This window comes from Enhydra lutris, unplaced genomic scaffold, assembly GCF_002288905.1.
Source record: "Enhydra lutris kenyoni isolate GAN:26980312 unplaced genomic scaffold, ASM228890v2 scaffoldscaffold2, whole genome shotgun sequence".
NCBI classification, from domain to species: domain Eukaryota; kingdom Metazoa; phylum Chordata; class Mammalia; order Carnivora; family Mustelidae; genus Enhydra; species Enhydra lutris.
Window position 1 is genome coordinate 37,955,247 of NW_019154086.1, and position 27,307 is coordinate 37,982,553.

Sequence of the window (27,307 nt, forward strand, 5' to 3'; positions counted from 1 at the left end):
CCAAAGGTAGACGCTCAACCCAGGCATCCCCAGGATAGGTACTTTTAAAATTGTGGTAGGAAACATATAACAAACCTTACCATTCCAGCCATTTTTAAATGTACAAGTTCAGGAGTGTTAAGAATATTCACATTATTATGAAACAGATCTCCAGAACTTTTCATCTCGCAAAACTGAAACTCTATACCCATTAAACACCTCCCCCTTTCCCCTCCTCCCAGACCCTAGTAACCACTATGCTACTTTCTGTGTCTATGAATTTGAGTACTTTAGATATAGCACGGAAGTGGAATCATGCAATATTTGATTTTTGTGGCTGGCTTATTTCACTTAACATAATGTCCTCAAGGTTCATCCATACTGCAGCATGTGACAGGATTTCCTTCCCTTTCAACACTGAATAATATTCCATTGTATGTACAGGCCACATTTTACTTATTCACTCATTTTTGGATGGACGTTTGGTTTGTTTCCACCTCTTAGCTATCGGGGTTAATAATGCTGCTATGAACTTGGGTGTGCAAATATGTCTTCAGGACTCTGCTTTGGATTTCTTTGGATATATACCCAGAAATGGGATTGTTGGATCATACATATGATAGTTTTATTTTTAATTTTCTGAGAAACCTCTGTGCCATTTTCCATAGTGGCTACACCGTTTTACATTCCCATCAAAAGTACACAAGTTTTCCAGTGCCTTCATGTTCTTGCCAACACTTGCTATTTTCTAGATATTTTGGGGGTTTTTTGTTTCTGTTTTTTTTAAATTTTTATTTTTTTAATAACAGAAATCCTAATGGGTGTGAGGAATTTTGGTGATATTTCATTGTGGTTTTGATTTGAATTTCTTTATTTTTTTAAGATTTTATTTATTTATTTGACAGAGAGAGAGATCACAAGTAGGCAGAGAGGAAGGTAGAGGGAGAGAGAGAGGGAGAAGCAGGTTCCCTGCCAAGCAGAAAGCCAGATGCAGGACTCGATACCAGAACCCTGAGATCATGACCTGAGCTACAGACAGAAGCTTAACCCATTGAGCCACCCAGGTGCCCCTTGATTTGAATTTCTTGGTGATTTTGAGTATCTTTTCATATGCCTATTGGCCATGTTTGTCTTCTTTGAAGAAATATCTATTCCAGTCTTTGGCCATTTATAAATCAGGTTATTTGGTTTTGTCATTGTGGTTGAGTTATAGGAGATCTTTATATATTTTGGATATTAGATTTTATCAGGTATATGATTTGCAAATATTTTCTCCCATTCCTTAGATTGCTTTTTCACTCTGCTGATTGTGTCCTTTGATGTACAAAAGTTTTAAGTTTAATGTATTCCCATTTGTCTATTTTTTTTTAAACACAGATATCCAATTGTCCTAATACCATTTGTTGAAGAAACTTTCCTTTCTCCATTGTGTGGTCTTGGTATCTTTGTCGAACAGTTGACCGAAAGCAAGGCTTTATTTCTGGTCTCTCTGTTCTATTCCACTGGTCTGTGTGTCTGCCTTTATGCCAGTTTCATACTATCTGGATGACTATAGCTTTGTAGTGTGTTTTAAGATCAGGAAGTGTAAGTCCTTTAACTATGTTGTTCTTTTTTAAAATTCTTTTTATTTCTTTTTAAAAATTCTATTGGCTTTTCAAGGTCCCTTGAAATCCCACATACAGTTAAGGATGAATTTTTCTAGGCCTTTGGGATTTTCATAGGAATTACATTAAACCTATAAATCACTTTGAACAGTATCAACATCTTAGCAATGTTAAGTCTTCCACTCCATGAACACAGGATGTCTTTCCATTTATTTGTGGCCTATCAGAGCTTGCATTTTCCCTGGCCACAGCAATTTCTTCAGAGGTGGGCACAGTGACCCCTTAGAGACAATGAGACACAAGGAGTTTTGTTTTGTTTTTTGAGATTTCTGAAGCAAACCTGACCTCCATTCTCATGCCCCTTGCACCTGAGGGGGTGTAGAGACTAAAGCTATCGTCACCATGCAACCATGAAGCCTGAGTAAAAGGCTGAGACAAGGGAAGGAATGAAACTGAGCCTGGATGAGTTCCTTTGAACCCTGAAGCCATCACTACTCCTGATCTTTCCAGCTGAATGAGCCCAAATAATTCCCTTGATGCCTAAGCCAGTGCGTGATTGGCATTTCTGTCACTTGCAGCTAAAATCCTCGCCGATCTGGAAAACAAGACAGCTGGTCAAAGAGTGGGTGGCTAGGCAGCCAGAACCTAAGCCAGCGGTCCTGGGCATGTGTTTCCAGCAACCATAACAATGCTGTCCTTGAGCAGAATCCTGGTTGAGGCCAGTCTGCATTTTAAAATGTTGGCCCGGCTTGTCAGCCTGGCGAAAAAGGGGTGTGGTCCCTGGGCTGTCACATCTGACAATTCCTTGCAGGCCACTCTTCTCCTCTGTCTCCATCCCATAGGCCCCCTGCGCCGACATTCTGCCCATCGACACTGCTCTCAGGGAAGGGTGTACTTAATTCATTCACTGTAAGGTTTACATGACTTGTATTAGTAGATCTAATATTTCAAAGGGACAGAGTATTCCAGAAATGATAAAATTTCTAGTGACGGTATTTTTTTAGACATATGAGAGTAGTCACTTAACATTTTAAATTGCCTTGGTTCACTGTACTGCTTTTGAAACCTAACTCACGGCACGATTGAATTTGTCTATGCTTACAACTTCTATGTTGATCATGTAACACAATGATACAGTACTTTATTAATCTTTACAGAATAGAGCAATTCACAGTAGGCCTCTTAGTTTACCCTCCTCCTATGCAGAAATGGGCCAAGTGCCCCCTCCCTCAGTAATATCAAGGAAACATCATCACCATCATCATATTTATTGAACATTTATTACATGTTCTGTCTGCTAGGCATTGTTCTAAAAACTCTGTATACGTTATCTGATTTAAGCCTCATCAGTACTCTATGAGGTAACTAAGTTATGAATCCCTTATTGCAGCTGGGGAAATTCAGGCACAGAGAAGTTAAGCAATCTTTTCAAAGTGGCACCATCTTTAACTAAAGACCATGATGGAGCAAAAAACCATTAGAGGTGGCACTGGCCTCCAGGGTTGCTCCTAGGCTCCCCACAGGAGCTGAAAAATCATTACGTTAGAATTACAGACCTGGGGAGTGCCAATATGCCATTAAGGTGAGAGGAAAAATAAGACCTGGGCAGAATATCAGAAATGAAACTGGACCACACATTGGGTACTTCCTAGTCTATGTTCCCTGGATTCATTCCTTCGCTCACTCGTTCACTCATTCATTTATCCAGCGTAAACATTCCATCAAAAACATTTATCCCGTAGAAAATGCTGGGGATGTTAGAATTAAAAATATAAACATATAAGCAAAATAAGTAAGTTCTTTGCTCTCAAAGAAACAACAGTGTTGGGGGAAAGGTGTTAAGTCATTACCATAAAGTGTGACGATGTACTAATCAGTCACTTAGAGAAGGAGGAGTCAGCCCCGTCTCGGGGTACCAGGAAGACTTCACATGGGGTAAAAAGAACAGGGGCTCTGAAAGAAAGCCAAATCAGGGAACAGCTTTTAAGGAGACAAGTGGGACAGCAGGTGCAGGGTCTGGGTTGCTACAGGACCTGGATGCAGAAAGTGAGAAAGTGGAAGAAGTAACAAGTGGAAGTCCTTCCTCCGTTTCCTCCTTCCCTGCCAAGGCTACTGTTAATATTTTGGTGTGTTCCTTCAGATAATCTTCTGTGCCCATGCCCAACTCAGTTAATTTTGAAACACAAAGAGCACTCTACTGCTACAAAGACATCTTGCCAAATCATTGAAGTTTCTGGAGAGAATCTTTGCAATCAACCGTGAGTATTGCATCACTGGGCAAAGTTTCAGGAAGCAGGACAGTTTTGGTGATGACACTTCTCCCAAAAACCGCATCTCTGGGAGTTCATTCTGGGCTCTGTCACAGTCATCCAGCACAGTCATTCACAGAACCCAAAGACTGCTGCATGACGTCCAAGTGTTAATGTTCATACAATGAAATTGATAAGCCTACCTTATTCATGATTTCCCTATAGTAGAGGTATGTCCATCTCCAAAGTTAACTATAAAATATGTTCTCTTTCGTAGTCAATGCCCTGGAAATGCCAACAGGATTGTTTGTATGTACATCAGCTTTCAATTGGAGAATGAGCTAGAGAAATTTTTCTTTCTCTTGTCACCTGGATAGTATTACTTCTACAAATTAAAATAAGGCACATATCACAGGATATGAAGAGACAGTTTTGATGGCATATGCACCTGCAGCTAAAAGGGATCACTCAAACACACACACACACACACACACAATTATGTGCATATAATTGTGTGTGTGTGTGTGTGTGTGTATCATATTGCACACTATAAGGTCTGTGTATTCTCAGAGGGAATTCACTGGTTGGGAGCTGCTATAAAGGACAAAAAAGAGTAAAATGAAATAAATAAAATTGCCCCATTTAAGAATTCTAAATCTTGGGGCCCATGGTGGATCAGTGGGTTAAGCCTCTGCCTTTGGCTCAGCTCATGATCCCAGTGTCCTGGGATCGAGTCCCACATCAGGCTCCCTGCTCAGCGGGGAGCCTGCTTCCTCCCTTCTCTCTGCCTGCCTCTCTGCCTACTCGTGATCTGTCTGTCAAATAAATAAATAAAATCTTTAGAAAATTTTTTTTAAAAATTAAAAAAAAAAAGAATCCTAAATCTTTCTAAAGTTACAGAGAAACCTGTATCAAAAGATTTATCAGCATGGTAACTAAGCATACTAGAACATCAGGTAAGAAAAAAAGTAAGTCTAAATCTTTCAAAGATGTAATTTTGTGTTTATTATGTTTAACTTGACAAAAAAAATAGAAACGAATATGTAGCAAGTGTTAATTCTTGGCCCATTGGTTTTTCTTAAATGCTGCTTAATGTTTTAACTCTTTCCAATGAGGCATCTCCCCAGTTCAGAAAGTAATTATAATATGAACAATAATTATTATAGTAAAGAATAGCTAACCTTCTTGAGTCTTTATTATATGTTAGGCACTATTTCATATGTCATTTCATATATTTCATATGTTCAACTATTTCATATGTTATTATCCCATTCTGTTATTATTTCCCATTTTAAATGTATGATCATTCCTAACTTCTGGTTACTATTGGGTAGGATAAATTCAAGAATGGCTTAACTGGGGTGTTGATTTGGAGTGACAGAACAATGAAAAAGTATCTGGGCAAGGAAACCCTGTCCAACTGAGATATTTGGAGCTGCATCATGGCTGAGGGTAAATTGCCCAGGTTGGTTACAGCACAAGACAGATCTTAAGTTCTTTGTTCTACCCCTGGCATACAGGGAGACCGAACTTAGCAATGTTACCCTTTTGCATTTTGGACTGGTGGTTGTCAGGAGAGGGTGTCCAATAAGGAGGCAGAGGAGAACTGCTACTAGATCTGAGATGAAGGAGAGAATGTGTCCATCCTGGGGAAGGGCAAGTGGCTGCAGCTATGTGCATGGACAGGGCTTTTATCATTTAATTTTATAAACTATTCATATGCTTTACTCTTTCAGATAGGATAGATGGTAGATGGATGGATAGACAAATAGTGATAGCTATGAGGAATTCTTACATTTGCCTTTCACATCCATTTTCTACTCTTCTTCAGCCTGCCCTATGTCCTGAGAAAGTAACCTTTGGTTTCCAGTTGGATTTGGCCAAAGGGAGCACCAGGAGCAAATCAGAGGAGAGTCAGGTCAAGGTAGTTATTGTCTCATCTTTTTTCCTATGGGATCATGGCAGATTCCAGAAGTCAGCAAAAGAGCACAGGAGCTGTCAGGTGGCCCTCTCTACATGGCCTTCTCTATCTGTAGATTCTGAAAACTGTGCCCTCCCCAGTCCCTTTCAGTTCTCACAGAGGATGGCATCATCCCTTGTAATTGCCCTAAACCCTGCCCATAATTTTGTGAATTCTCCCTTTATTAAACTCTCCTGCTTAGATGACTATATTTGAGTGAGCCAAAGATTCCTTCTGGGACCCTGAGAAACAGAGAAATGATGATGATTAGATAGATAGATAGATAGATAGATAGATAGATAGATAGATAGATAGAAGATGGGAAGAAAGGGTAGGTACGGAGAAGGGAGAAAGAGTCCTATCATGAAGAAAATAAATGGGAAGGGTGGTGGCCCAGAGCCGTTACTTCACCAGGGCACTGCCTTCCAGAGTCAGATCCTCAGCACTGCAGATATCTTAGCTGGGTTTTGTTAGGGCTTTGAGTATGCAGGTAGACTCCCACGAAGGTCACACAAGACTGAAGAATAAAATCAGCACACCAGTTTCCTTATTTAAAGCAAAAAGACTAGAAAGTCCAAAGGGACCAGCCAATGACTTGCACTGGACAGCACCTTCGACTGAACAGAACAATCCACACAGAAACTTGATTACAACCCAGAGCAGACAACTGTGGTCAGAGCAGCAGGGCTGGCTGAGTCTCTTTTTTAAGGGCTGTAGCCATCCATCAAACCAGACACCCCTAGGTCAGGCACTCAATACCTCAGGTTTAAAGACCAAAACCTACCTCTCCCAGGAGCTGAAGTTACATTGCTAGCTTTTTTCTCCCTACAGCCTCTTAAATTTTCTTTGCTGATTCTTCTGATTGATACATATTCTTTTTAGACATATTAATGCCACTTATTCTACAAAGACTTTAGACAGACAATTTCAACCAGGCATTGCTTGCTCTTCCCACTTCTGATCTAGAGAAACATTTTGTCTCTAGGGCTCAGTTTGCATACATACGTTCACTTATTCTGGCAGTTAATGGAATTTATTGGTTTTGAGGTCCACCCTGGGTCAGGAGGTTGCTGTTCCCTGCCCCGCGGCTATAATGGGGAATAAGAAAAGTTCCCTGTTGTTGTGGAACTCACATTTTAGTGGGAAAAACAGACAGTAGTCAAGTTGACTAACAAATAAATCCTATAATACAATTTTAGGTAGCAACATGAAGAAAATAAAACGGAGACATGGGCTAGAGCGTGGCTGGTCAAGATGTGCTGTCTAGGTAGGGTGGTCCAGGAAAGACCATCTGAGAAGGTCATATTGGAGTTGAATTCTGAACAGGAAGGAGGGACCAACTATTGGAATGTCTGGGGGTGGGGGGAGTCACTGCTAGCAGAGGGAAGGGCAAGAGCAAAGTCCCTGAGGCTGACACAAACATTCAGGGTCCCAAGACAGAAAGCAGGCTTGTGTGCTGAGGCTAGGGAGAGTGATAAGAGGAGATGTCTTCGCTAGATGGGCTGGACCACAGAGGGGTTTGTGGGACACAGTAGAGTCCAGATTGTATTACCAGTGCATTGGGAAGTCACCGGAATGCATCTACCAGGAGTGTGGTGAGATCTGATTTACATTTACATTTATAAAGGATCACTGTGTCTCTTGAATTGAGAATGAATTACACAAGGGAGAGAAGTTAAGAGGCAATTGCAAGAGTTCAGGCCAGAGACAATAGTGATCAACAAGGGTGATAGCAGGGGACACAGTAACACATGGTCAGCATCAGCGTATATTCTGGAGGTGGCACTGAAAGAAGGTCTTAATGGACAGAATCTGGCAGAGGAGGGGGTAGTAGCAAAAGGCCTGATCTGAGGAGTGACAAGGGTGCCATAAAAGAGAAGGGAAAGGCTCAGGATTGAGCAGATGAAAGCTCTTCCCAATGACAGTGTTCTTTATTTGCACCCACATAGGCAGAGAAAAGGTTAAGAAGTATGAATCATGTCAGAACACCTGGGTGGCTCGGTCAGTTAAGTGTCTGCCTTCAGCTCAGGTTATGATCTCAGGGTCCTGGGATCAAGCCCTGCATCAGGCTCCCCACTCACCAGAGAGTATGCTTCTCCCTCTGCCCATCCCCCTTGCTCATTTTCTCTCTCTCTCTCTCTCCCAAAGAAATAAATAAATTAAAAAAAAAAAAGTAGAATGAATGATATCAAATCTACTTGTGGGAAGAAGAAAAAAATAAAAACCAAAGAGGAAAGCTACTTGCCCAGGGTCATTGGATAAGTTAGTCAGTCACAGGACCTACATAGTCTAACCCAGGTCTTCTGAGTTGCCAAAATACATTGAATTAATGCCAAAATACATTGAATATTTTTGTAGACCAAATTTTGAAAGAAAGTCTTCTGGAATTATAATGAAAGAAAGATTTCTTGAATTATAATTCTTTTGGAAGCAGTGATTTCTCTATGTAGTAGTATATACGGTAACTCTGGTAAGCAAAATATTAAGTTGACTAGAATATCCTGTTTTTCTATTCTAAGAAAGAGGTTAATTCATGTTTAACTTCTTGCATGAGAAAATATCTGGAGAGCTATATGCTGAGCGTTGGCATTCCAAGATATTCAAATTGCGTTCCCTTTTTTAGGGTTTAATTTACATGTAGTGGAATTCTTTCTCTTTAGGTATACAGTTCCAGAAATTATGACAAAATCTTTCAGGCATGTAACCCTGCCATGATCATCACCCCACAAAATTCCCTCCTGCCTCTTAAGAGTCAATGCCTTCCCCCCTTTTCCAGCCCCTGATATTTATTATTTTTTAAAGATTTTGTTTATTTATTTGAGAAAAAGAAAGAGAGCACAGGCAGGGGGGAGGAGCAGAGGGAGAGGGAGAAGCCGGCTCCCTGCTGAGCAAGGAGCAGATGCGGGACTCCACCCTAGGACCCCGGGATCATGACCTGAGCTGAAGGCAGACGGTTAACAACTGAGCCCCTCAGGCGCCCTCAGCCCCTGAAAATTATTGGCATAATTTTTGTCCCAATCGTTTCACCCTTTCCAGATGTCATATAAGCGAAGTCATACAGTTGAGTCTCCTTTCACTTGGCAAGAAACATTTGAGATTCACCCATTTTGATGCATGTGTCAGTAGTTTGTTCCTTTTTCTTCCCGAGTAGTATTTGGTTGTACGGATGTACCACACTGTTTACCCACACACAGTTGATGGACATTTTGGTTATTTCCATTTGGGGGCGATTATAAATAAAACCACTACAAACATTTGTGTACAAGTTTTTTTGCAGCCATATGCTTTCAGCTCTCTTTGGTACATATCTGGAGCAGGATGACTGGGTTATATCACAAGTGTATGTTGACATCTTTAAGGAACTGCTAAAACTCTCTCCCAAAGCAGCTGTGCCATTTTGCAATCGCATCAACACACATTAGAGTTTCAGTTGTTTTGCTTTCGTGCTCGGACTTGGTATTGTCAGGTTGTTGTTGTTGTTTAATTTAAATCATCTTATTAAGTGGGTTGTGATATTCTATCATGGTTTTATTTTGACTGATGGTATTGAGCATCTTTTCATGGGATTATTTGTCAGCCATATGTCTTCTTTGATGAAGCATCTGTTCAAATATTTTGTCCACTTTTCAAAAATCAGGGTGTTTTTTCTTAGTCTTGAGGATTTTTTGTATATATTCTGTACACCAGTCCTTTATCGGATATGTATTTTTTATGTATTTTATCCAAATCTATGGCTTACTTTTTCATTTCTTATAGTGCCCTACAAAGGGCAGGAATTTTTATCAATTTGTTCTTAACTTTATTTTTCATACTCTTTTTGTCTAAGAACTCTTTACCTAACTGAAGGTCAGAAAGATTTTTCCTATGTTTTCATCTGGAAGTTTTATATTTTAGGCTTTACATTTAGATATATAATAAATTTCTGATTTTTCAATATAGTGTGGTTGTTCTTTTAATTTTTTTTTTTTTTTTTGAGATTCATTTATTTGAGAGAATGAGAAAGAGTGAAGGAGAGCCGGGAGTGGGGCAGAGGAAGAGGGAGAGTGAGAATCCTTAAACAGACACCCTACTGAGCATGGAGTCTGACTTGAGGCTCTATCCCAGGACCCTGAAATTATGACCTGAGCCCAAATCAACCGGCAGTTTAACAAAGGAAGCCACTCAGGCTCTCCTCAGGATTTTTCCCCTCAGGCTTTTCCTTTTGAATAACTTTGTTAAAATAATCTTTTACATAATGATAAAACATCTCTGTGTCATTAATATGAAAACGTCACTGGCTAGCCTAGGTTTCATTCCAATAGAAGTGAAGGCGAGGAGTGCAGCTTGGTTTTTCTTCCTAAAGATCCCAGATTCATTCAATGTTCATCTCTCCTCAGTAGTGCCCATGGCTCAGTGCCCAGGCATTTTCCATCATTTAAAGACACAGTATCGTGTCTGATCTGGCTTGCTGGTGATTTTTAGCACATGACAAGTCAAGAGTTTTGGCTTCCCAGTATGGGAGGCTATTCCCAGTCCACCTTGGGTTTCCCAGCACTTACCACCCCCTAACCCATCTGTGGCTGCCATCTTGGAAGGACACTTCTTACTTACTTAATCAATTAATCAGTCAATTATTGAGAGAGCAAGGGGTAAGGGCAGAGGGGGAGGGAGAGAAAGAATCTTAAGCATCTTCCATGCTCAGTGCAGAGCCTGTCGTGGGGCTTATCTCACAGCCCTGAGATCATGACCTGAGCTGAAATCAAGAGTCAGATGCTTAACTGACTGAGCCACCCAGGTGCCTTTGGAAAGAGACTTTAGAGATAAGGCATTCATAGCCCTCTAGGTTGCTTTGTCTATAGTTTGCCTTTATTATTTTTTCAAAGAATATAATTCTTAAGAATTAAAATTCTTAAAGAATTGTTAAGAATAAAATTTTCAAGAATATAATTTTTAATTTTCCAAAATTTAAAATAAAAAAGATCTTATATTCATTTCAATCTGAATGTCCCGGAAAGAAAATTTTAATCTTGAAATTTTGCCTTACTTTATAAGCATTTAATGAAATCTCTCGGCCACCAGGTTTAAAATGTTTAGTTTTAAAAAAAAATGTTTAGTTTTAACATTTCATGCCCTAGTGCCTAGCCTATATTTTACCATCCAAGGGGACAATATTGTTTTTCTAAGGTACATAAATATGCATTTCATTCAGGATCTTCTCATGGATGGACAAAATATTTATTTTTGCTAATTAAACTGAGGATGAAAGAGAGAGAGAGAGAAAATATGAGTAGCTGTGGTAGAAGGAAAGATATTTGAAGGATCAGTTCTTGTGTGCTCTATCCTGAGACGGGGTAGAAAGAGATCTGAGTAAGGCGTGCATACCCCTTGCAGATTTGCTAAGAGACACTGTAGTCTGGGAAATCGAAGAAGAGGGAGGGACACAATACTCAGGAGAGGCTGTACTGGGAGCATCAGCTGGAGCTAGAACTCAGAAAGGACGTCATGTCCCATAATCACACTGTTACGCAGTCCTTCTCATGGCGGCTAATGAGGCCCGCATGGGACAGTAGCCAGCACGCTGCCAACAGCAGATACACAAGATCTCGCCTGTCTGCGCTCCAGAACCCTGTTCCTTTCTTTGAAGTCAATCCCAGGAAGTTCAGCAATCCAGATTCTTGTGATTCCTCTAGGGTTGGAGGGTGAGGCCCTGACACCTGTGAGGTGGTGACCACAGAAAGAGGAGTGCCATCCCTGATGAAGGAGGGACCAGACAAGACCAGCCTGAGAGGAGGCTCCCCCCCGAGAGCTAGGGCAGTGGTGGACACAGAGGCCCTAAATCTGGGGATGGGGGGTGCTAACACACATGTGCTCACACACGATAGGTGGGGTCCAAGGCAGCCACCACAGGTCCTTCACTCAGGTGACTGGACAGCCGGTCTCACCTGGGGCACTGCACCCACAACCAGATAGCAGGAAACATTGAAGTCCATGCTTCAGAAAACAGACAGGTAAGAGAGTAAGAACGCTTTGAAAGCAGAGCCCTACATTTGATTTCTAGGAAGGAGAAGGGGGACAGCTAGTAGAAAAAGTGAGCAGGCAGCTTTGTAAAAGAGGGCAATTCACGGCCTTCTTTATGGGAAGGGACGCTGCCTCCTCTGTGCAGACACCTCCCGTGCTTTGGTCTTGCGTCTCTCAGGATTCTGACTGGCCCAGACATCTATTGCTAACCCAAGTAGGTTGGAAAGCACGAGTTAGAGTGCAAAGCTGGCTGCCACAGAATTTTTATCCGAGGGCATTAAAGGAATTTTACGAAGAAAGGACCCAGGGCTGGGCAATCACCCCAAAGGTGGATGTCTCCAATGTCTCCCTGTAGTAACACTTGGCACTTGGCACTTCTCACTGTTGGCTCCTGTCGAGCTCATTGTCTAGCTAATTGTCTTCTCACAGGAAGGCCTGCCAACCCAGATTCCCCTAGGCAATTACATGTTTAAGCCTGAAGACATCTCATTGCTTTGCTTCTTAGGAACATTAAAATAATCTTGAATCTCCTTTTGGTCATCAATTATTTTTAGCAGTCTCTGTCCATAGTCAGGGCTCAAATAAAGGTTTGGTAGGAAGCTAAATTTTTGGATGAGATATAGTCTCTGTTTTTATGTGAGTCACTGATAATAATGTATGGGTGAGGGGTGCCTGAGTGGCTCAGTGGGTTAAAGCCTCTGCCTTTGGCTCAGGTCATGATCCCAGGGTCCTGGAATCGAGCCCCGCTTTGGGATCTCTGCTCCACAGGGAGCCTGCTTCCCCCTCTCTCTCTGCCTACTTGTTATCTGTCAAATAAATAAGTAAAATCTTAAAAAAAATAATAATGTATGGGTGAATCAGTCTGAAGATCTCTTTAGCTAGTATAGCTCGGTAAGTCAACACTCCTCATTTCCAGAGATTTGTTAAAATATAAATCCGCCTAATTGTGCTATGATACAGTTCTTCATTACGAGAATATTTTAGGAGATTTTGTAATCCGTCTGACTAAAAATTAAGCTATCTTACTACCTGGAACATCTTAACCGAAGAGGGGCAGGAAACCTAATAATTGCCTCAGTGTGTCTGAAAAGAAATGAGTTGACCCATGGAAAGCACACAGGATAGAGTAAACCCCAATAGGTATTGTGTTTTTGTTAATATTGATACTATTATTTTGATATAAGTCATCAAAGAAATTATCAGTATTTTAAGTGTTACATACCCACACAAAAGAAAACATTTATACAGTGATAGGAATGACAGAATCAAACCACTCCAAAGTTTACCATTGTAACACATCTCTCCCACATTGTATCAATGAGGAAAATTATTGTCGATCTCCCTGTGCCAGGAATCTGGTCCTTCTATTATTGTTAAAGGAAGGGTCTCAAATTGTGTCTTCCTTCTCCGCCCCTTTAGGTAACTTTTCTCTCCTTCCTATAATAGGTCAGGATTCTGGTAAGTTGAGGTTTGGGTATCAGCATAGCCTCTGTCTGTGATACCAGCTAGAAACCTAGAAAAATCAGAGGGTGTCACATGTCTCCTTTGACAGGGATGACAACTATCTTCCACCTTGGCTCTCTCTGTGGCGGCTCTGTCACGGAAGCCCAGCTCTTGCATTCACTTTAAATGTCTTCACCATCATCACCAACCCTGAAAATCCCTGCACTGAATTCACCCTCTCAGTCCAAATCCACTGTGACTTCATCTGTATTCCAAAAGAACTTTGTTTTCTTTTTCTTCCCTTCCCTCAACCCTTTTAATCCTCTAGTTCAAGCAATTAGCTCTACAAATATTAGCTGCAATCAAGGTCTAGCACATGTGGTAATTTTCCCCCTAATAAATCAATCAATTCTTTCTGTGGAGTGTTTTTTTTTTTACCCCTTACAGTCATTAGAGAATTACAATGCTACTTGAGGATCACCAGCAACTTGAATTAGTCAAGAAACGTCAATCAAATTTGCCAGATTTTGCTTTAAAGATGAGAAAAATGGGATAGATTCACAAAGGCCTCTTGTCTTAGAATAGGAAGCGTGATAAACCCTTGTTGAATCCCTCTTGGAGAGGCCTTGGAGTATAATGATCCATTTGGAAGAAAATCAAAATCAGTATTACCAGTGACAAATTGGACAAAACCCCAAAAACTCTCATTAAAAAAATCTAAAAATTAATAATTGGAATAATCAACCATCTAGTGTCTCTAAGCAATACAATATTCTGTAATATCTCATAGGTTAGTATAGCAAAGGGAAAAAAGAGAAATAATCTAGCAAACGGACAAATTTGAATCTTACAACGTGTAAAAAAAATTTTAGTTAAAGGATCATGTGGCCCATGCTTATCATTGTACATCTCAGATCTGATTTTAGGGTTGCAAGTGGGGGCTCTTAGGGATAAAGGAGTGAGGGGACCCCACTGCAGAGCTCCACAATCCCCACTCCTTCCAGTATAAAGCTCAATTTTTAGCTCTTATTTCACCCAGAAGTTCAGTTGAGGAAATGCTTTCTCTGGTTAAAAATAATTTAAGAATCACCTATGCAGCCAAGACCTCTCTTCTCATAAATGAGTAAAATGAATGCCAGAGAAATTAAGGAATTCTTCATCTAGTGTTGGATCTGGAACCAGACCCTGGATCACATCTTTCTCCCCAGTGCTCCTTGCTCATGGCACCATGCTCTTACTCTCAGGGCACAAATCAGGTGAGAATTCCCACACCTTTGGATTTGGACTGTTTTATCTTGTTTTTGTTTTTTGCTTTCACTTTTGAACAACCATAAGGGGAAAAACCAAGGAAGCCAAATTCATACGAGAAGAGGCGCACATGCTCTACTGAAAGTAAAAGCCAAGTCTGCAACTGTATTCCTTTGTCTGTATTGTTTCCAGTCACAGAGAAGAATTATATCATCAGCCAGCACCTGAAAGGGGTCACGAGGGAGGGTAGAAAGGCCTAGTTCCGTTTTCTTATGTCACCAAATGTATTCCTATTAAGATTCAGAGCAGTAAAGATTTCAGTAGGATACTTGGTGAAAACTTGCTGACATTAATGACTCAAATTCTCAGAGAGGCTGCAAGGAAAATGGTGTCATCACTGTCATTCAAGACATTTAAGATGAAATTTCAAAAGGAGGCTGTCAAGCATGATGACTGCCAGGTTCTATTATATCCCTCTCAGAGGGCGGATCACACACACTACTATGAACCTGTGGGTGGTTGACATTGAAGTTTGAAAGGAAGCTGCAGAGAGGAGGTGGGGTGGGCGTAGGACCCAAGGGGTGCTGCTTCGCAAGCAGGACACATCACCGTTGACATTCTCATGGTGACTTGGGGTAAACCTATGATCCTGGGCCGAGTCTTTACTCTTAGATATGCTGAAACCTGACCCATCGGGACATTTTTTTTTCTTTTTCTTTTTTAAAGGTTTTATTTATTTATTTGACACAGAGAGAGAGATCACAAGTAGGCAGAGAGGGAGGCAGAGAGAGAGGGGGAAGCAGGCTTCCTGCCGAGCAGAAAGCTCGATGGATGCGGGGCTCAATCCCAGGACCCTGAGATCATGACCTGAGCTGAAGGCAGAGGCTTAACCCACTCAGCCACCCAGGTGCCCCCCCATCAGGACATTTTGACAAGATCATGCTCTTGGTGCTGAACAAAATTTGGGAAATTTGAGCTATAAATGGTAGCACCTGTTTCTTGGTTTACAATCAGAATATTCCTCTCTAGTGACCAGATGTTCATGTTTGCATGCACAAAGCCTAGTTAGTAATTAGATGAGAAGAGGCCCGTTTTCAGGCTTGACTGTCCATTGCAACCACCTACGGTGCTTCAACACTAAGATCATACTCTAAAATCAAATAAATTTGAATCTCAAGGATTAGGATGCAGACACTGATATTTTTAAAATCTTCTCAAGAGATTCGGATGAACACCCAAGGCTGAGAACCACTGGGTTAGAATAGAGGCCATCCACCCACTTGCCATGAGCCTGAGGATTCATCCTTTCCACACAGGGGTCCAAGCTTTTGTGTATCCTGGACCAGTGGGTGGGTTGGCCATTCAGACTTGGAACAGATAGAGGTTTGCCAATTTTTTAATTGGCCAAGGAAGGATATTAAAAATTCAACTATTATTACTTCATTAAAGAAAGAAAATTTTAAGAACAAAAATTAAGGACACAATTTTACAATAAAAGAACTCACTCTGTTCTATTTCTTTTTCTCATGTTTCTCCAGGTCAGGGAAAACTTCACTGTAGACCAATGCACACATAAGAACTGCTGTGATCTGAACGCTCTCTATGTCCAGAGTCAGGACTTTTTTTTTTTAACCACTTTCCATACACATGACTGAGTTTAGTTCATTAAACCACTGTCCAATGCCAACTACTCCTCCTTACCATATTATTTCTGTAGATGTATTAATAGTATTGATTAAGGTAGGTCATTTTTGCTCCCAGGCTTGGAAATGTTCTGTCTCTTATGTTGATTTAATTAGCATAAGTCTTCTTAGACATCTTTTTTTTTTTTTTTTTTTTTTAATGCAAAAAGGTGGCTTGGTTAAAGCATGAGGACAGGGCCTGTGGGCAGAAAGAGATGCCGGCTCTTCTTAGATATCTTAAACTAGGGTTTCTGGAGGGGGCACAGGATGTGTACCCCCAGATAACCACTTACTGTGGCCATCGCTATTCCCTTCTTTTGCCAGTGGATCGTGATGGCAATTATTCTAAATCCAGTGGAGAACTCATTGGGAGGGCACATAACCTACGGTGAGTTGCTTATTGTGTGTGTCAAGTTACATGAAATAAAAAAAAACTTACCTATATTGTAAACCTAATTTTGAGTTCCTCTGGGGAATCTAGGGTGTGCCCTGTTCTTCTGTGGTCATGGCTTACGTTGTCCCTTTCCTACCTTGAAGATACATTGGCATTTTGGGATCAGTTCTATACTTAGTTTTCTACCTTTAACAAGACAGCCTTTGGCAGCCACTAACAGAGGGGAGCTGTGCTAGGAAGTCCAGGACTGTACCTCAAAGTCCCCCTCAAAGTGCATATAACATAGACTCATTTATGCTGACAAAGGCATAAATAACATCTTCCTTTATTAATTTCTCTTAAGCTGACATGCTTAAAGGTAGATCAAGAGAATAGAAAATACCATAAATATGTGCTTTTGACCAGCTAGGAAAAGATTATTTGCAGATGTCTGTGTTCTCTAAGCATCCAAGCTATGCAATGAATAATGAGCTACTCTGCCCTTATTGCTCCCAGCCCAACTCAACCCAAAATGAAGAGCTTGTCTACTCTTCAAGGCCAACGGCTTTGCTTAGGATAGCAACATAAACCTCAAGATTAGAAGACCCAGGTTTGAGGGACTCCTGGGTCAGTCAGTTAAGCCTCTGACTCCTGGTTTCCGGTCAGGATGTGATCTCAGGGTTGTGAGATCGAGCCCCAAGTCAGGCTCCATGCTTAGCTCAGCACAGAGTCTGCCTGAGATTCTTTTTGCTCCCTCTCCCTCCTCCTCTCCTTTCCCCTCTGGTCCTCCCTCCCTGCCCCCAACTCATGCTCTTTCTCTCTCACTCTCTCTCTAAAATAAATAAATAAACCCTTAAAAAAAAAAAAGACCCAGGTTTGAATCCTGGCTCCACTACCCTCTTGGGCAAGTTGCTTGATCTCTCTGAGCCTCAGTGTCCTCATCTATAATGGAGAAGATCATTCCCATCACCACCTTCATCATCACTGTATATGGTAATTGTGAGGACTAAGTAAGATAATTTAGGTAAAATACTTAACAATATACCTACCATACATACTAAATTCTCACTAAAAGTTAATTTTGCAGGTCAGAGCCCAGCACAATAATGTGGCATACAATAGATATTTAGCAAAACTTAACACACATACACATTCATAGCCTATATCTCTTTGCAGAAGGAAAAATCTCATTGGGAATGTTGAGTTAAAAAGCTATTATGGAATGCCTGGGTGGCTCAGTTGGTTGAGCACTGGCTCCTGATTTCACTCAGGTCGTGATGTCAGGGTCATGAGATTGAGCCCTGAGTAGGGCTCCATGCTCAGTAGGGGGTCTACTTGAGACCCTCCCCCGCCTCTCTCTAAATAAGTGAATAGGGGCGCCTGAGTGGTTCAGTTGTTAAGCATCTGCCTTTGGCTCAGGTCATGATCCCAGGGTCCTGGGATCAAGCCCTGCATCAGGCTCCTTGCTCGGCCAGAGGCCTGCTTCTCCCTCTCCCACTCCCCCGGCTTGTGTTCCCTCTTTTGCTGTGTCTCTGTCAAATAAATAAATAAAATCTTAAAAAAATAAAAAAAAATAAGTGAATAAAATCTTTTTTTAAAAAAAGCTGTTACTAAATTCTGAACATTAATTTTCAAATCTTGACAATGTAACTGGACTCATTTTGCTATTTAATCTTGCTCATGACTTTGTCTCTTGTCTCCCTAACTGATGACTTCTGCTGGACCCTTGCTTTTCTGTGGTGAAGTCATAGAGCCAGCTATCTGAGGACAATTTCTCCTCTCCATGACAATGCTCTTGTCTTCTTTATAGATTCTGATACTTCTCAGATTCAGAACCTTATTTCTTCGCATAGTCCTGAAGCAGCCAAGCATTTTGAAGGAAAGCTTTTAGAAATCCAGATACTTGCTTCTGTGAGCCAGTAAAAATTGGAATCCACTTCTCTGTTGACACACTATTCCAAATCATGGATCTGGGAGAAAAGAGGTTAGAATAACAAGCCTAGATGGTTGGTCTAAGACATCCAACTCAGTTCAATATTTTATCCTATTATGAATATCATCTTTTAAAAAGACTTTATTTATTCATTTATTTATTTGAGAGATAAAGAGAGCACGAGAGAGAGAGAGAGAGCATAAGAGAGAGAGAGAGAAAGAGCATAAGAGAGAGAGAGAGAGCACAAGTACAGGGTAGGGGTAGAGGGAAAAGCAGACTCCCTGTGGAGCAGGGAGCCTAATATGGGACTTGATCCCAGGACCTTGAGATCACCACCTGAACCAAAGGCAGACACTTAACTGACTAAGCCACCGAAGTGCCCCCAATTAACATTTTTCAAAATCAATAATATGTAAAATCAATAAATATGCATATCTTCTTCTTCTGTCCAAACTCTTCAACCCCTACCCAAAACAAAAACACAACAATAAAAGAGGTTCTTGAGTTGCTGAAAATTTACCATGGGAGCCAAGCCTGTTTCTGAAGGTTTCAACTCACCCAATCAGACAAAAGGCTGGGGGAAGGGGGAGGCATTTATCAAATTACCGGAGGACTCCATCTGTTATCTTAGACCTTTGTTACCAGGTGACACAAGAGGAGATACTCAAAGACAGTGTGAAAGAGTTTTATTTTACAGATTCTCAGTCCAAAGACTTCAAATTTGAGAGAAGCAACAGCAGAAAAGGAGAGAAGTCAAGAAGGTATGAAGAAGAAGCTTCCATCCTGGCATTCTGCTGACAAGAACCACTGTCGAGGGTGAAGGTTGCTGATCGGCTGGGATCTGTCCATTCAGCCACTGTAATAAATGCAGCCAAAAGGGCAGTCACTTCTCATCAGTCCCAAGGTCTCGTTTTTGAACCTCACCCTCACAAAAGCCATTTCTCATCATGCCAAACCAACAAAAGAAAGTCATTTTTTGCATGGCTGGGGTGTTAAGCTTCGTGTGTGCCCTTGGAGTGGTGACAGCCCTGGGGACACCGTTGTGGATCAAAGCCACCTTCCTCTGCAAAACAGGGGCTCTGCTCGTCAATGCCTCTGGGCAGGAGCTGGACAAGTTCACGGGCGAGATGCAGTACGGGCTTTTCCATGGAGAGGGTGTGAGGCAGTGTGGGCTGGGAGCAAGGCCCTTTCGGTTCTCACGTAAGTAACAATTGCATTTGAATTATTTAATACTTTAGGCATACTCTTTCAACTGTTGCAAGGGATTGTTTTTAAGAGCTTTGCCCTGGCTATTGCAGGCCTTTTAAAACAGATGGGAACCTTTTGGGTCTTTTCCGAGCAATTTCCTCTTCTTAGTTTTTATTATTTTGTTTTTATTAATTATTTCATTCTGGTTTTTTTTAATGACAACTTATAGTTAATGAGCTGCTATGGAATTAAACTTTGAGAGGATAAGCAATTAAGTTCTTAAATATTAATATCTATGCTAGAAATTTTGGTATCTTTTAAAAAGAAGAGGGGCGGCTTGGAGAAATAAAAGCTGTAAGAGAAGATGTTCATTTTGCACTTAAAAAAAACAAAAAAGATCAGTGTCATGGGCTCCTTAACCAACTCTAGCTGCTTTTCTACCTTGCTCATGACTTTGTACCCTGTCTACCCTGTATTATCCCTGCTAGGACCTTTCTTGCCGCTAATATTCTTTTAAAAAAATTTTTTTAACCAATTTGAATCACTTGGCTATAGAAATTTAAAATGACCTGCTATGCTAACTGGGAAAGAAATAGATGCCTATTTAGTATAGAAAATTTGCATCAGATTGATCTTCAAATCATGTAGAGAATATGAGACAGATTTTTCTGTTCGATTTTTGTGAAATGGAAGTGTTACCCACAGTATTATAACCTGTTTATCTTAAGAAGAGAATTTTTTAAAAATTACCATGTGAATAGGCAACTCATTAAATGAAAATTAATAAGAAGTCATTTGTTATATCTCTCACAACACACATTCAGAAATTATTATTATTTCAAAAAGGCTGGTTTGGAACAATCTTACGAAGAAACAGCCAGTAAATTACTGCATAAATCACTCTTCAGGAAAGGAGGTTACCAATTGAGGCATTTAAAATGAATTATTATTTTGCCTGGGTATTTTTTTTTTCTCTAGCATAGGTAGAAAGCTAAATTAATTGAATTTATTATTAACCTATGCAGTGTCTAATTAAATTTCAGCGCTGGCCTATTTATATTTCTGCAACATTCCTTATATCTTCTTAGCAGTCATTGGACACCAACGTTCACTCACATACGTTATTAGAGAATAAGAATTGTCACAGGGCTCCAAAAAATCCCCAAGAATTAGTCTTCAGCTTTTCAAAAAATTATCATCACTAGATTTGATGAAGTGAATACCAACTCTTTTCACTGAATGGCTTTAGTTCATTAAGGTAATGGGGCTGTTAGAGTTGCTTAGCTTTCCTTAGGGGGGAAAGAGAACAAAGCCAAATATCACATGATTTCCAACTGTATTAAAAAATAAAAAAGGAAAAAAGATGAGTGAATGATTTAACCATGAGTCATCAGCAGCTAAAGCGTGAGTAAAGCTTCTCACAAACGAATTTCGACAAAAGCAGGGAACAGACAGTGAATTTTTCTGAAGCCTTTGCATTTTGTACAGTGAAATAGAGATAAACTTTACTCATACCCCAGGACGGGTTTCAAAACAATATGTTCTCTGAACACTTACTAGACACTAAGCATATTTCATCTTAGTTTTTCCTCACACAGCTACATTCCTCGGTGGTTCGACACGCGTTTTTATGGCTGTGTTCTCTGCTGGCCCCCTCTGTGATGTGCTTGCTCTAGTCACCTGTCCCTACCTTTGTTTTTGTGAGGACAGAATCAGTGGGGTCTAAAACCACACCATCACCTGGCCCATCACTTTTTCTGCCTAAGCATAGAAGTATCTCTTTCAGCGGAACATGAGAGAAAGTTGGGAAAACTGAACACTCCCAAGAGAGTCCCTAAAAAGCATAATGCTCATTTAGATAAACAGCTCTCTTGTGATAAAAGCTTCCTAACCAATGTTCCTTTATTATTTTTTTTTAAGATTTTTATTTATTTATTTGACAGACAGAGATCACAAGCAGGCAGAGAGGCAGGCAGAGAGAGAGAGGTGGAAGCAAGCTCCCTGCTGAGCAGGGAGCCCGATGTGGGGCTCGATCCCAGGACCCTGAGATCATGACCTGAGCTGAAGACAGAGGCTTAACCCACTGAGCCACCCAGGCGCCCCAAGTGAAATGAATTTTAAGGATACTTTTCTTTAACCCAAGATATCCAGGATACTGTCATTTTAACATGTAGTCAGTATAAGATAGGAGATATTTCACTTTTTTTCCCCCAGGGCTTAGTCTTTGCAATCTTGTCTGTATTTACACTTACTGCCCATCTCAACCCAAACGAGCCACATTTCAAATGCTCCCTCGCCATTTCAACGTAGCTAATAGCTATCACAATGGGACAGTGCCAATTTAGCTAAAGATTTACTCTGAGTAAACTGGGCATCGACAGTGTCCCTATCCATATTCTAAATGAATTTTTGCTTGGTTCTGCTGTACAAGTTTACATGTTATTTTTATGGACAATGCACATGTCACTTTTAAAACCCAGACACATAGTATAACATGAGGTTAAAGAACGGACCAGAAAAATATTAGGCACTGTTGTCATGTTTGTTCCTATTAAATATTCCCTGTTAACTACTCTATCTCTTTTAATTATAGCAAGAGTCTTCCCTGCCAGCATGCACAGTTATGCTGGGAAAACTTCTGCCTCGTTTACTCTGGCTCATTCTCGTCCATTTATGGGTCAGCGCTTCATTTTCCAGAGGTCACTAGCATTCATACCTAGCACACAATTTCATTCATTATAATGAAGGACGGTTTTCCTTTCAAGGAAACACAACTGGTAGGCTTAATTTTTCCTGATATGTCACCTGTAAAATTTTAATGATGCTGTTTAAACTCTAACTGTAGCCATCAAGAGAAAAACTCAAAAACAGTTTTGAGCTTAATGTGTGTGGGTGGGTTTCTGTTTTGGTGATTCGAAACACTGCAGAGCATCATCAAATACAAAACCCAAGAATCATATGGCATCAATCATTCCTAGATATGCTGATCTATTTATTGCCAAGATAGTTCAATGAGCTGATAAAAACATATGGAGGTGGCTTTTTTTTTGTTTTTTTTTTTTTGGAAATAATATCTAACCAATCATGTATCACAGCTTGCAACTTCAGTCATCCTTTTAAAGCATTTTAATTGAGACCTTAGGATTGAAAATTTGTTAGAAAGCTTAACAGAGAGTTAGTCTACTTCATATTTTTAAAAAAGCAGACTTTATTTACCAGATGAGGTCCATCACCCACATTACAGAGGGGTTGTTGAAACTACTGTGTCAGCAAGCAGAGGGCTCCTCAAACAGATTTTGGGGCACAACTGTTAAGACTCAGGGTCTCTGCCCCCACTCCCGAAAGTCGGCGCTGTACCTCCAGGGTCTCCTGCAAGCGTGACTCCCCCACCTGCCCCAGGTGTTCTACCCCTCACCATTCTGCATAACCTGCTTCTCTTTTCTCACCCCTCCTGCCCATGGCAGAGCTGCCAAGGTCTTAATGTACCCCTTCTGATAACACTGCCTGTCCCTCCACGGTCTGGCGGGAGGGAAACCTATGGAGTTGACCCGGGAAGACGCCCTGGTGGGAGGAAAGGGGAAAGACAGTTGTACCATTTTTGCCGCCCTCCTGCCTATTAGCTCTGGATCCTCATAACGGATCTCACCCATTCAAACAGTCCAGCAAATAGAAATTTTGTTTTCCTTCCATTGGGGGGAATAAAAAAGTGATGGTGGGATTCGAAGATAGTAATGGTTGAGAAGCACCAGTGTGAAGGGAAACTCTTCAACTTTTCTTGGCCAAATAATTGTTTCCTGTTTTGTCCTTCCCAGACCTTGATGTTCACTCCATTATTTCAAGTCACCTTGGATCATAAGTATTTGAGAATGTGTATTTCTTTGTAAGGAGATCCTCAGCCCTCGGAAGGCAGGGGGCTGGGTATTCTTCATCTCTACACTCCCACCAGTGGGTCACAAAGAGGTGCTTGAGAAATGTTTGGTAAACAGGCATATGAGATTAAGTAATCTGGGTTGAGGCAGGTCTGTGTCGCTCACTGGGGATTAGATTTGAAGCAAATCACATTTCATCCATGTTCAGTTCTTCCATCTGTAAAATGGGAGATGAAACTGGGTGATTTCTAACATCTCTTCTAGTTTGGACACTTTACGAGCTATGTAATGAGAGGCTGGCTGTTCTAAACAAGGTCCTTCCAGCTTTAAAATGGCTTGACCCTTCTACTCTGTCGGTTGAAGTCTCTGCTGACAGATTCCAGCCACTCTCTTCAGAAGTGGTGAGTTTTGTGTGCCTTTACTCTTTGGTCCTCAAAGCTCATGATTTTTAAAGTATTTGGAAATAGCTACCATTTATCAGGACCCAAGGAATTTTGTTATCAAAGCAAATACTTCTCTTCCTCCCTGTCAAAACCTTTTACCATATGTGTGGGAAACTGCAGGTTAAAGGAGGAGAAAATGAAGAATGGAATGTTTTGGGATTCTAGGGAGGTGGGTTAGCGGGAACAGCCATAAACACCCACACCATCTTAATGGCGTTATTGAGAAAGCCAAAACGAAGGTCAAAATACAGTGAAAGGCTGACCTCCTACTCCCTCCATTTTTTTTTCTGGAAACTTCTCTTCCATCCTTACTGGAAAAACTCCTCCTTCCTGCATTGATTTCCTGATAATGGCAAAGATTTAGGAATGAGCAGTATGTTTAATACTCTCAGAGTTTTCTTCATCCAAAAGGAGGAGACATCATCCTCAAATTCGTGAGAAATATTGGCCAAGAAAAGACATGTCTCCTTCCTCCTTAGCAACTACTTCCAGTTCCCTTACCAGGAAGAATCCCTCACAGAACCAGCCTCACCTATTAGAGTTTTGCACATGTGTGTGCACACATGCACACACACACACACACACACACTCAAGCACACACCTTTCACACATGCACATACATGCACACACATACACACTCAAGCACACACCTTCCTTTCCTTGAAATCACTCTCCACCCTAACAGCCGTAAAGTCACTGACTGGGGCTCAGCTGAGACATGAAGCTTGGGGCTTCTGGAACTTAACCCTGATGTGTGTGAACTTCACCGATTGGTGAAGGACTCCAGATCATTCTTACAATTTGCTGCTGTGCTTTCTCTTCTAACCTCTGAGGTAACTCATCTTCCCAAAGGATGTTTAGACAACCTCCAAAGAAAAAATACTTATTTCAGCTGCCCATTTCCTGGGTGCCTAAATCATCTCTAGCCCTTATATGGGAGGTGTGACGATGCTATTCCTTCTGAACCAAAATGGAAACTGTAAACTCAGAGAGGTCACAAATTTCTCAAGGTCACAGATCGAGTGGGTAGCCGACCTGAGACTGAAATTCAGACCCGTAGGATATTGCCAGTTCTGTCTCCTTATCATATGCAAAAAGGACACAAAGAAATGAAGAAAATACAAGAGTACTTTCAGTTTCACCAGCCAGTTAGACAATGTCAGTACTTCCCAACACCTGGAACTTGTATATCCATATAAGGGTCCTTGGCCTTATGACTTGAATTCCTGTGCTGCCTCTTTATCTCACATTTCGGTGGCCCTGATGTCTAAGCCCTAATCTTTGACCTTTGGAAGGTAAAATCGTCAAGTCAAAGCCTGTTTAATAATCTAGGCTGAAAAAAAAATCTAGGTTGAGCTGGTCACATGCTTATGGCTAATCTTTGGGTTATGTCATCATATTACCTTGATGTTGATAATTTCTGCCGAGAGAGGAGATATCTGATTGCACATGTGGCTAGCTGATGTAAGCGCACTGCCAGTGAAAACCTTCGTGGTAAGATCTTCAAAGTGGCTTGGACTGCAACATTATGTCACCGCAGCAAAGACCAAAACTGTAGGCTCCTTCCTGTGGTGTCATGAACAGTTTCAGAACAGGCAGGGACGAAAAGAAAAGCAGGTCCCCAGCATTCGTTTCACTTTAAAATCTGGTGTTTTATGAGGAGCCAATGGGTTAGATTTAGAGTGTAAGTTAAAATCTCATTTAAAAAAAAATGAAAACTCATTTTTATCTCTGAATGAGATCAGGGGTTTCAAAAGTTAAAGACTTTCTTTTTTTTTTTTTTTTTAACACAAGACTTATTTAAATTAGATTAAACAAATTCGCCTTTCAATCCAGTTGTGCACCGAACTACCCAGACTGGCTGGGAGCTGATACACTTTGATTCCAGGTATGATGGAGCTGACTAATAGCAAACTGTACCTGGCAGACTAATTTATGCAGGATTCATATTTCGCTCCCTCTCAGCATGTTATAACTGTAGCAAAGCCATTCTCAGGAGTTATTACCCCAACATAATCATACCCTATGGATTTGGAGCAGTTAAATGGGTTCCGTTGTCAGACACACATATGCACCGAAGCAGCTGTCATCCCTCAGCTGCCATGGCTGAGTAAGGCTCACTGGTGGGGCTTCCTCTGAAATGGGCTGAGGCAGGTAGACACCTGTCAGCTGAGAGAAATTCGGGTAAGGTACTGAAAAATGGTCTTTTAAACAGTTCTGTCTTACCATCAGGTCTCCTCCTCTGAAGTGCCGGGGTCATGGATTTCCTTCTCCCTGACCATGCAGCCATCAGAAGGAAGCCTGTCTCCATACCTGGGTGTGAGATGATGGCTGATATTAGAGGAAGTGAATGCACTGAGCTTACGTCAGGGAATGGCTTTCCCTGGATTTTCCTAACCACTGACTGCAGACGGGCTGAGGGCAAAGTCAGATCAAGAGCATAGCTGTAAGAAGAAAGAAATCTTCCCTCTTATTCCCTTTTAAGAAAATGAATTGCTGAGCACCAAGGGGCCAGATACAACTTCTCTTTTTACACACGTTTTATGTGGAGAAGGATGAGTTGAGAAGGAAGCAGGACCTCGGAAGCTACCAGATGGCTTTAATCTAGGAAGCAGTTGCTGCACCATTGTTGACATTGGCAGAGACTGCCTTCTTTCTGGGAGCTTCACAGATGGGGTTACCTGCATTTTACATCTGGCTAGAGGAAGGCAAAAAGGGTTGGTGAAACCTATGCCATCAGGTCAGTGGTCTCTAACCCTGGCTGCACTTTAGAATCACCTGGAGAGTCTCTAAAACTTTGGATGCTAAGGCTGCATCCCAGGCAAATCGAACTGGGATCTCTGGAGGTGGGGCCTGAGGATTGGAAGGTTTTAGAAGATCCCTGGGAGATTCCAGTAGTATCCAAGGCTGAGAATTACTGAGGTGGATGGTGGCCACGAAAGGTGGGAGCAGATGAGGGGTCTGGCACTCTCCACATTAGGGAAGGGCAAGACCATCAGAAGGAGGGCAGCGAGGAGCCCCTGAGCAGTACTTAGCACTGTTTCCGCACAGGTGGGAAGTTTGAGGATCCTTATCTTCTACTCCTTTAGCTGTGTATTTCCATGAAGGGTCTCACTTTCCTTACACTCTCCTGGCCTCAGAGGGAATGAGAGATTGGATTGAGGAGTTTGAGTAAGAAACAGGATACGAGGCTCTCAGCCCTAGGGCCTTCCCCTCTTTCCAAGTCTGCCCAAAACCAGGTATAGGAACCTGCTCTCTACCTGGTCAGGATAAGGGAGCCAGCTCTGTCCCGGACTGGGAGGCTTTCAGCTGTCCAGCCCCACCTGTGACTGGGTGGGT

At 41.3% G+C, this 27,307-nt stretch overlaps 1 protein-coding gene across 1 annotated transcript in view; it reads left to right on the forward strand.

Annotated features, from left to right (window-relative positions):
* The first annotated feature begins 19,415 nt into the window (after window positions 1-19,415).
* The window catches only part of LOC111152315 (clarin 1), a 35,315-nt gene continuing 27,423 nt past the window's right edge, over window positions 19,416-27,307 (forward strand). The window contains exon 1 of the mRNA XM_022510805.1: window positions 19,416-19,668. Coding sequence (XP_022366513.1) covers window positions 19,416-19,668 — 253 coding nt within the window. The remainder of the gene's footprint in view (window positions 19,669-27,307) is intronic.